Genomic DNA, 11,605 nt, shown 5'->3' with positions numbered 1-11,605 from the left:
CTGAATTGTACCTATCCTGTGATTCTTCTCCCAGACCTCATCTGTGGGAGCTAGTGAGTCCTTGATAAGCCTCATCTGCTCTCTGCTGAGACCACCATTGACTCTGTAGTGGGGGTGGACGGTAAATGCAGAGTGGAGCTGATCCTTATTCCCTCAGAAATGCCTTCTGTGTGTGTTTTTAAAAATATTCATCTTTATACTTTTTCTGAAGTTCTAAAATGGAGAAAACAGAGGTACGAGAAGGGTACACTTTGAGTTCATCTCCTCATCTGGATCTCAATCTCATTTTACTGGGTCTGGTGGAGAGAGCTGGCTTCTCATTTTAATGTTACTATTTCTCCTTTTCTCTCAGACAGGTCCCAGGGAGGAATGGATTCAGGCAATGGCTCTTCAGTGACTCAGTTTATCCTGCTGGGTTTAACACAACAGCCAGAGCTCCAGCTGCCTCTCTTCCTCCTCTTCTTAACCATTTATGTGGTCTCTGTGGTGGGGAACCTGGGCTTGATTGTTCTGATTGTTCTGAATCCTCACCTGCACACTCCCATGTACTACTTCCTCTTCAACCTTTCCTTCATTGATCTCTGCTACTCCTCTGTCATAATCCCCCGAATGCTGATGAGCTTTATAGAACAGAACATCATCTCGTATGCACAGTGCATGGCTCAGCTCTTTTTTTTCTGTTTCTTTGTTATTGATGAGTGTTATATTCTGACAACAATGGCCTATGATCGGTATGTGGCCATCTGTAAGCCTCTGCTTTACAGGGTTACCATGTCCCATCAGGTCTGCCTCTTGCTGACAGTGGGTGTGTATGTGATGGGGCTTGTGGGTGCCATGGCCCACACTGGATGCATGCTGAGAGTCAGCTTCTGTGATGGAAACGTCATCAATCACTACATGTGTGACATACCTCCTCTCCTGAAGCTCTCCTGCACAAGCACCTCCATCAATGAGCTGGAGGTTTTTATTGTGGTGGGTGTCAATGTTATAGTGCCTAGTCTCACCGTCTTTATTTCTTACACCTTGATTCTGTCCAACATTTCCAGCATCCGTTCCACAGAGGGCAGGTCCAAAGCATTCAGTACCTGCAGCTCTCACATAATTGTTGTTTCTATTTTCTTTGGAGCATCAGCTTTCATGTACCTTACACCTTCTACTGGTTCTCTGGATCAAGATAAAGTATCCACAGTTTTTTATACCATTGTGGGACCGATGATAAACCCTTTCATCTACAGTTTGAGGAACAAAGATGTTCATATTGCACTGAGAAAGACTTTGAAGAAAAGGGTGCTCTCCTAAATAGGAGCTGTGTTTGTTATGTATGTCAAATCTTACATTGGACAAATGATGTTTAAAACTATGGAGAGAGCTGGGGAAGTAGCTCAGAGATAGAGTACTTTCCAAGAAGGCACAAGGCCCAGGATTTGATCCCCAGCACTGAAAAACAGCTGCAGTTCCAGCAACAGACTCCAAGGAACTAAGTTGAGAATAGTAAGAAATGAAAATAAATGCAAACAGTTTAATACACAAAATTAAATTAATCATAGAAATAATTTCAGAAGTGAAGACAATATACAGAGGAAGATGAGTCTATCATCCTTTCAGAGAGTAGAGAGACCAGTTCATCCTGTCATTTTTCAGAAATTATATATGTATATATATATATATATATACATACACATATGTATGTATGTACACATGTGTATATGTATGTATATATATATTTTACAGAGCTGAGGATCAGACACCACTCTGTGCAAGCCAAATTCTAGTGAGCCCTACCCCCAGACCTAGAAATTGTAAAATTTTAAATACAGAAAGTTGGATGATAATAAGACAGAAATAGTAAAATTGTCAAGCTCTTTAATTTAATCTTTTTTGCTTTGTTGTGCTTCAAACCCAGGTCCGTGTCCAATTGAGGCAAATGCTCTACTGCTAAGCTATGCTCTCAGCATGGTTATGAGATTTTAATTTTAATTTAAAAATTTTTGTGTGTGTGAGATTTTATTGGCAATGAGCAGATATGACATGGAGATAATGATTTTCAGTCTTAGAGTCGGTAACTTCCTATCCATTAGCTAAAAATCTATCTGTTGTTGTTGGGAATTGTGTTTTGGGAAATGTCTTTGTTTCTACAAAGGAGAGAAATATGGATCTGATCAGTTCCCTTTAGCTCCAAGGGAATGTGATAAAACGAGGCCAAAGATTTTCTTGTGATCCCTGTTCCTGAGAACAGGAAATGAAGTAACTCCTCAGAGCAGCCAGGATAAAGGCAAGTGCCACTGGATCCACCTCTAAGACTTCAGGGCAGAAATGTGAGTAGGAGGACATGCTGTAATCTTCCCTCACAAGCAGTTCAAGGCTACAAATGTTTACCAACTCCCAGTAGAGGAACTTTTGTTCTTTATTCAAATAGATTTTTTTATAATCTTAATTCATTAACAGTCAGGTCTTTTCCTTTAACATTTTCACTCTCATTTTGTCTCAGAGTTTTAATGATACAGATGATGCAGTTTCTTTAATCAGCAGGTATAAACTGAGAATATATCCTGTTTTAGACCTCAAAACATCCAGGATCTGTTTTAAATGTAAAAAAAAAAAGACAGCAGTGATGAAGAAAGAAAGACCTGTGCTCCTGGAGGGCTGATTTTCTACGGTAAGGTACACAGGAGAGGCGGGTGGGCAGGAGGGAGAGGCAGCTGATAAGCAAAAAGCAAATATATACACACACATGGATATAACAGAAAATGCTATACAGAGTCTCAAATTAAGATGATGGTACAGAAAAAATCACTGTGTTTTACTGTGGGATGGGTGGTCATGAAGGGGCTTTCTGAGAAGGTGGCATATGGGCAGAGACGGCACTGGCAGAGGAAGACAGACACCTGTAGACCATTCCCCTCACAGGGAAGAGCTGGGTCACAGACCCAGAGACAGTACCAATCGTGATGATTATGAGGGATGGAAAGTAGACCAGCATGTCTGTGGTGTGGCTCAGCTGTGTGTGGTTCATAGTTAATCAGAAAACGAGGTTGATGTATCAGGGGTTTTCAAGGGAAAAGAGTGGATGTTATTAAAACACAATAAAAATCTATGTGTTATGAATCACCCAGAGGACTTGCTTTCTTTCTCCTCCTCTGTTTTGAAGCCCTGTCTATGTCATTTTAACTGACCTTGGAAAAATGTTAAGGGTTCCATGAATAATTTATAGTAAAATTCATGAAGTGGTGTATTTTAAATAACAACAAATTGCCATGTCCTGCAGGAGGGAAGATGATTTTTTTTTTTTTTTCTAATTTTGCACACCTGAAAGATGAGTCTGGCTGTCAAGTGAAACAGGAATACATGCGAGGTGGAAGAGCCCTGGGTCCTGTGTTCTTATCATCTTGGTACAAATATCCCAAAGTGGAGGGATCACCGGAATTGTTACCATGTGATCTGGTTTGGCTCCAGATTCTTTCAAGTTTTGTGTTTATGTTCTCTTAGTCTTAATGTCTGCATGGAGAACATTTTAAAGGACATGGTGCAGCTGAAATGAAATGGAACATGTTTAGAAAGTGCCCTGTACCTTTAGTGAAATGATAGTCAAGGGTCAGATCATATTCAAGGGATACTAAGATGCACATTTCTTTTTCCGTAACTTCCTTGAAGTCGGCGTGCACGTTATACCCAATGACATCTCATGGTTTGCCTGCTGGCAGTTCTGACACAGCTGTTGTGGCCTGTGCCTGGGCAAATGTTGCCATATGTATCAATGTTGCTGTCATTGCAAGTGAATCAGGAGAATTGGTGGTAACCCATGTAGGGAGTTGAATTCCTTGCCATTTAAGAGTGTTTTGTATATACATATACATTTTCTTTAAATATGTGTTTAATTTTATTTTTTATAGGTGAAATTTCCATTAAAGGTATATGGAGAAAAGGAAATGGGTTAGAAATTTCTAATAATTAAGGAAATATTGTCATTCCTTTTCTTCTTTCTTTCACACTAGGCTTAGAACTCAGGGCTTTGCTCATGCTCAGCAAGTCCTCTATGTCTGAGTTTCAATCCCCACTGGAAATATACCTTACTAGTAAAATAGTCAATTTTTTTTAAAATTCATCAATCTGTTTATTCATTGTGAAACAATACTTGAGAATGCAAAATATCTACAATTTGCTGAACCTGGGTCATCATTTCTGAGACGTTTGAAAAAATTCTTTACATATTAAAGCCATATAGTTGAAGGAAGAATAAATTATTGAAGCTTCTGTAACACAGGAATATCTACAAATGTAAAAAAAAGTATCTTTATTAAGAATAACATAGAAATTCTAAGCAGCACAGGACTTCAGGCCGATATATGCTTGACAACCTCTTACTCTCAGAAATACAAAACATGATATCATGTCCATCAAGTTTTGACACTGATATTTCAGTGAAATTCCACATTATCTTTACCTTCTTTAGTGAATAGTGGTTGTTATAGGTTTACTTGTGTTCCTGCAAAATCAGGTGTTGGTGGTCATCCCCCAGTACTCCATTCTTTGTTACTTTACATACTAGGTATTTAATGTGATTAATTTGAATGAAGTTTTTGGGTGCAGCCTAATCTGATCTGACTGGTGTCCTCATAGGAAGAGGAAATTTGGAGGCATAGACATCAAGAATGCACATACACAGAGGAAAAACCTGGCGAGGACACAGGGAAAGGGCAGACATCTCAAAGCCAAGCAGCGAAACCTCAATAGCTAACACATCTGTTGACACCTCGACTGGGAACTTCCAGTCTTCTGAGTTGTGAGGAAATGAGTTTCTGACTTTTAAGTTACCCTGTCTGTGGTATTTTGTTATGGTAGACCTAGCAAACTAATACAAGGATAAAATATAATTTTCTCCTGTAAGGAGAAAAACAAAAGAGTAAAATGAGGAAAAAATAAAACAGACTAAAAAATCTTGAATGTTAAAAGTACTAGGTTTTATGCAAAGAAAGAGAATTCCCCTCCTCCTCCTCCTCCTCCTCCTCCTCCTCCTCCTCCTCCTCCTCCTCCTCCTTCTTCTTTATTTTCTTTTTCTAATTGAGCTGCTGGGGAATCTAGGCTAGTCACTTTGGGATTCATTCATGTTCACCAAAAATATTACCCTAAAAGGCAAGCTGATGCAAACCAAGTGTGAGAACAGTTTATATGAGCCACGAAGTTTCTTGTCAACCAAGGCTAACATGAATTCTAGTTATCTAAAATAAATTCTCCCCAAATGAAATCCAAAGGATCTGCATTCTAATAATTAAAAAATAAAACGGACAGGAAGATTACAGCAAACAGGTTGTTACAATTGCTTTGATCTACACGGATATCATATGATATGGTCAGGTCATTTGTCATTTCTGCTATACATTTCAGGTAAGAACTGCTGTAAGCTGGAAATGCTTTTATTAGGGTTACTTATTATTTTTATAGTTTCAGGATGTCTGTAGAAATCTGCTATGCAAGGTTATAATGACCTTGGTCACTGTGGTCTCATACCTCATGTTTCCCTGGAGATAAAAAATTTTGTGATCCCATTCTTTTAACATTATCAGCCCTTGCACAATATATGGAATGTAGTAATCAAATCCAAGTAATTAGTATTTTCATCGCTTTAAACATTTACTATTTTTTTCTTTTTAAGAAACTTTGAATCCTCTTTTTTAGTAAGAAGAATTTTTTCAGGAGTAAAGTCTTCTACCTGAGGGGAATTTATCCCCTTGGAAGATCAAGTCAATTAGAAAGTCTTCAAACTCCTTACAATAAAAGAATTCTGACACATTTACTGAGGTTTTAAATCTACAATTAGATTTTTTTTGGAAGATGTGAATTATTTATGATTTTGTGTACAACTTATACATTAACTATGAGAAAAAGTTTAAGAAAATGCTGCTCCCTGTAATATCCACCCGTGTGGAAGTGCATGATTAGCTCCCTAGTTGACCTTGCTGGCCCCAATGTGGCATGGGCTGCAGTGTACCTCAGTTCAGGTCCCCACTTGGCCTCACTGATATGGCACTGGCAGGTAAAGTGGAGTACCAACGAGTATTGCCTTGTTCAACTTTGTTGCTTTTGAGTGAGGGAGGAAGTTTCGATTTTTCTTGCCCCCATGGGGGCATTGGGTTTCCACCTACTACCTCCAGGTATGGAGCAAGGCAAAGCTCAGCTTCCACATGGCCCTGCTGATATCACTCATGAGGGAATGGGAGACCTTGCTACCTCTAAGCAGGTGGTGGAAGTTTAACTCTCCACTTAGCCTAATGACATGGGTGAGAGACAGCGTTTTCTTTAGTTTTGGCTGTTGTAAGTAGGTATTATGTTAAAAAAATATTTTATATTTGTTTCTGACCGCTGCCAAAGCACACATTTATGTATGGTAAGTGTAGGGGATTGTGTACAAAACTCAGGCCATGTTCAATTAGTGCGTAATTTGTCCTGTGGATGTTTCTGTCTCTAGCAGGCATCTATGGAGTCTCCTGGTCTCCCAGGAATGTGTGGAGGACAGGTTCTTTCCACTCTCTGTTGTACATTCCTACAGAGTCTAGAGCATACTTGCTCTAAGCATAACTATAACTTCAAACTAGCGGAGTCACTGACCATCTCTCTTTGCCTGTCACTAAGAGTGACACACAGCTACAGTACATATTTTGTTGTCACCTGCTCACTGTTGACAGCCTCTGTATAGCACGGTTGCTAATCTTTATCTGGGTCCACCTTTGCAAGATCTCTACATCAATCACATCGATGGGGAAAGAGGTGGTGGATTGGAGGTTTATGGTGGAGAGGAGGTTTATGCAAAAATGCCACAGACTCTCATTGTTTTTACACATATTTCATACTGAAATTCCTTTTCTTTAGTGGTTTGCTTATGACAGATAATTATGTTGTGCACTTTTACAAAAAGTAATGGTGGGACATATTCTGTGTTTACCATGTCTTTAATCTGAGGGTTCTATTTTTTAATATTGGAGGGGAAAGAGAGAGATCCTCTTGACTTAAAGAAAATCTGAGGGAAACCAGTCTCCACAGTGAACATTACCCCTTCCCTGAAACATTTTCCACACATAACCAGATTTAGTTTTGTGTCAAGACAGAAACTTAGTACGTGTGTGTGTGTGTGTGTGTGTGTGTGTGTGTGTGTGTATGTCAGGGGATGAGTACTGGGGCTTGAACCCAGGATTGCTCTACCACGGACCCACATGCCCAGTCCTTTTCACTTTTTATTTTGAGCCAGGGTCTCACTAAGTTGCCCAGGATTACCTGAGCTTCCTATCCTCCTGCTTGAGATTCCCAAGTAACTCCGATTATAGGTATGCACCAGCATGCCTAGCTAGTTTTAATTCTGATATCTCTTGAATATTATATGATTATTCTGTTTTGAAAAGAAAAATTCCTTATTTATATTCCTTGTACTTCCATGAATTCATGACTGGTCCAGTGTGAAATGGCAGAGCAGATTAATAAAAGTGGTGGTTTATGAACACCTAATAATGAAAGCTGTGACCATCAGAAACCAGCACAGATTCAAAAAGAGCAAGTTCTGATGGATTAACTTCATCTCTGTTAGTGTTATTATCAAGGATTTGCACCTGTTTAAGGCATTAGTTAAAGTATCATTATTATCAGTCCTAGCATTAGTATTTTGGTACTGAGTATTGAACCCAGGGGTGCTTTACCCACTAAGATACATCCTTGGTTCTTTTCATTTTTTTAAGATTTGAAACAAGGTCTCCCTAAATTGCTGAGGCTGTCCTTGAATTTGCTATCCTCCTGCCTCAACTTCTGACATAGCTTAGATAACAGGCATGTGCCACTATGTCCAGTTTCTAGTAAACTTTAAATTGCTAAAGTAGGCTGAATAAACTTGGTTTGTCAAAAACAGAACACCACTTAGCAGTAAAAGGAAACATTGTTGATATGTCAACAGTTTGGAAAGACCTGGTGAGCATTAAGGTTAGAAAAAAAATCTCAGAGGTGACACATTGTGTGGGTTTATACGTCATCTACAGAATGACAGATTTGGAGAACAAGTTTGTTGTTGCCAGGGGACAGAGATGAAAATGGGAGGGATTGAGTAGAACTATGCAAAGGTAGTGCCAGGACATTCAATTATCGTGGAAGAACAATTCTGAATCTTGGTGGTGGTGGTCTTGACCCTACTAAGTACATAGAACTGAATTGCATAAGAACCACAGACAGGTCCACATATATACACAGGTTGAGTTTCTGAAAACTGAACGAGTTCTGTAGGGTAACTATCATTATTATGCCAATGTCACTTTCTTAGTTTTGTTTTTCTCTGCAGTTGTGGAAAATGTCATTATGGGATGAATTTGTGTGAAGAATTCAAGGGAACTTAGTATCGCTTTTGCAATTTTCTGTGAATCTCTAACTATTTTAAAATAAAAACGAAAAGTAGAAGCACTGTTACAAGCACAAACACATATTCATGTGTACAGAGAAATTCTAAAGTCATATTTTCTCGAAATGTCAGCCAATGAATAGTGATTTTTTTTTCTTAAAATTCTTTTGGTGTTTTGTTCTTTGCAATGCTGTCAGCCTCCTGCATGCTAGGCACACACTCTACCACTGGGTTACACCCCAGCCCACAGAGTTGATTGCAATCTGTTGAATTCAAAGGCTTATTGAATTAGAATACCCAAGGTAATCACATTTTCATGAAATAAAGGATCACTCTTACATTATGTAACTTTTTTCTTGAAATACCTGAAATCAAAGTACAGTTTTTTCTTTGTACCTCTAAAATATGTATAGGATACAAATTACTAAAAATGAGCATAAAAATAAAATTTACAAAATGCTACTTTTTTTTACTAAAAGTAATACATTGCCTAGAATTCTAATCAGTGAATATTAATTGTATTAATTATACTTACATCTTTATGAATGACAGCAGAAGCTCCTATAACATGCCTGGGGATTGTATAATCCTTGGAGGGTAGTTCACACTTCCTCTGATGAATTAGGGTGGAAACAGAGACACCATTAGTTCAGCACCATCAGGAGGTCCTTGGAGACACTCCAGGATTTCTAACGGAGTCCAAAAGATTTATAATCCGTAGCAAGGTCGATGTGTATGACATCGTGGCTTTCGTGTCAAGTCTATGGCTTTCCTTCACACCCTCTGGACAAATTTATAGCTAGAAGATTGCTTTATGCCTTAAAATTAATCCCAGAACACTCATATTAGGAGATCTGTTCTCTGACAGTTTTGCCAGTCAAGGAAAAGGAAGGACCTGCGACTGCATCTAGTCAGCTCTGATTCTTGAAGCCAGTTTCTCCTCCAGAACAGTGGAGGTGAAACGTGCATAAATTACTTCCACTGAATTCTCTGAGTGAAGGGTGGGTGAGTTAACCTGGTCTCTCTCAATCTCCATGTGTGAAAAAAAAATGAAGAACTATGCTTTTAAATAACAACTAGGGGTATAGAGCTCTGACTAGTTCCTTTTCTTGTCTCATCTTAAATTCTGGATTGACTTCTGCTTCATTCTGGAGGGAGATAGATCCAGAAGTTCAAGGTGATAATAAGGAACATTGCAACATCACAGGGAGGGAGACGTTTGTCTGTTTTTAAAAGTGTTGATGTGTGCTGTGCATTCAAGAGTTTAAGTGTCTAAAAGTAGAGTTTGGCATGTGTCTTCAAACTTTACAATTAATATAACTAGCATCTGAATTTTTTTCTTTCATTCTCTCATAAAAATATCATTGAAAGCACATTTACCATGCTTTCTTCATCCTCTAACTAGGGTGGAATAGAGGAAAATGTGCAGAAACACTTGGGTTTTAGTTAAATTAAAATCTTACTTATGAAAGAGCTCCTTTTTTTTTTAATCAGTTTTTGACTTTATGTATTCTTATAGTAAGGTATATGGAATCCATACCATCAGGAGGGACTACCTTCTAGGAAGAATATTGGTATGGTCTCTGCCTTCGAGGAATTTTCTCTTTCTTGCTAGTCATTGCAAGGAAATGAGGTGTCTAGTAGAATAAAGGAAACCTGAGTAGGACATAGAAATTGAAGGACCAGATGAAGTAGAGGTAGATTTGACACAGGCATCTCCACTACCTAAGGTCCTTAGCAGGTTGTCTACCTTTTTATTATCTGATAAGAACAGGAGGAATGATTTGCCACATTTCATTCATAGACAAAAGACAGAGGCGGCGGGGTGCGGGGGATGTAGCATAAGTATTCAGTTGCCATGAACAAAGGAGAATTTTAGTAGTTTAGCTACCAGTCCCCTCACTGTAAATAAGAGTTTAAAAGCAGATGACTGTGTACTCTATTAATGAAGATTTCTTCTGTTCTCCTAGATTCTCAACAAAGAGCATGCTGACTGGAAATGACTCACTGGTGACCGAGTTTGTTCTGGCTGGATTAACAGATCGTCGGGAGCTTCAGCTACCCCTCTTTCACCTGTTCCTAATGATCTACATTGTCACCATCGTGGGCAACTTGGGCTTGCTCACACTTATTGGTCTCAATTCTCACCTGCACACCCCTATGTACTACTCCTCTTCAACCTGTCCTTCATCGATCTCTGTTACTCTTCTGTTTTCAGTCCTAAAATGTTGATGAACTTTGTCTCAAAGAGGAATGTCATCTCCTATGTGGGCTGCATGACTCAGCTGTTTTTCTTTCTCTTTTTTGTCATCTCTGAGTGCTACATGTTGACCTCAATGGCCTATGATCGTTACGTGGCCATCTGTAACCCATTGCTGTATAAGGTCACCATGTCCCAGCAGGTCTGTTCTGCATTGTCCTTTGCTGCCTATGTGATGGGATTTGCTGGGGCCACTGCCCACACAGGCTGCATGCTTAGACTAACCTTCTGCCATGCCAATGTCATCAACCATTACTTGTGTGACATACTGCCCCTCCTCCAACTTTCTTGTACCAGCACCTATGTCAATGAAGTGGTAGTTCTCATTGTGGTGGGTATTAATATCACAGTCCCCAGTTTTACCATCCTAACTTCTTATGTTTTCATTCTTACCAGCATTTTTCACATCAAATCCACTCATGGAAGATCAAAAGCCTTCAGTACCTGTAGCTCTCACATCATTGCTATTTCTCTCTTTTTTGGATCAGCTGCATTCATGTATCTTAAATATTCTTCTGGATCTATGGACCAGGGAAAAATATTTTCTGTTTTCTACACTAATGTGGTGCCCATGCTCAACCCTCTAATATACAGTTTGAGGAACAAGGATGTCAAAATTGCACTGAGGAATGCTGGGATTAAAATTCAGAGCAGAGGCATATTCTAATTAGAAGCAATAATCATATACATAAACTGAAAGACATTAAATTTTTATTGGTGACTTCTACTGATAGTCCGATGTTTGGTTCAGTAAAGTCTTACCACCTCCCTCATAGTTAATCTAATCTTATTTTGTTTCTTTTAAATCTCTGTCACTTTTCACAATTTTTGAAATAAAGACATGCTCATAAAGCAACATATGCACTGTTTTTCACTATTCTTTTATAACTTTTCTGCCTTCTGAGCTATTCATTTTCTGGAAAAAATATGGTGAATTTCTGTTACAAAATGCTCATAAACCTGGTTTCCTATTTCAA

At 38.8% G+C, this 11,605-nt stretch overlaps 1 protein-coding gene across 1 annotated transcript; it reads left to right on the top strand.

The window, feature by feature from the left end:
- Positions 1 to 369: 369 nt before the first annotated feature.
- On the top strand, positions 370 to 11,295 carry LOC306639915 (uncharacterized protein; the record flags this gene model as incomplete). Its single annotated transcript, XM_079103595.1, is given in 4 exon segments — positions 370 to 1,287; positions 3,652 to 3,772; positions 10,320 to 10,535; positions 10,538 to 11,295. Coding segments are annotated over 4 exon segments (2,013 nt in total).
- Between the last annotated feature and the right edge of the window lie 310 nt (positions 11,296 to 11,605).

Source organism: Sciurus vulgaris (genome assembly GCF_902686455.1).
Source record: "Sciurus vulgaris genome assembly, chromosome: 11".
NCBI classification, from domain to species: Eukaryota; Metazoa; Chordata; class Mammalia; order Rodentia; family Sciuridae; genus Sciurus; species Sciurus vulgaris.
This window is presented reverse-complemented; position numbering and strand designations above follow the sequence as displayed.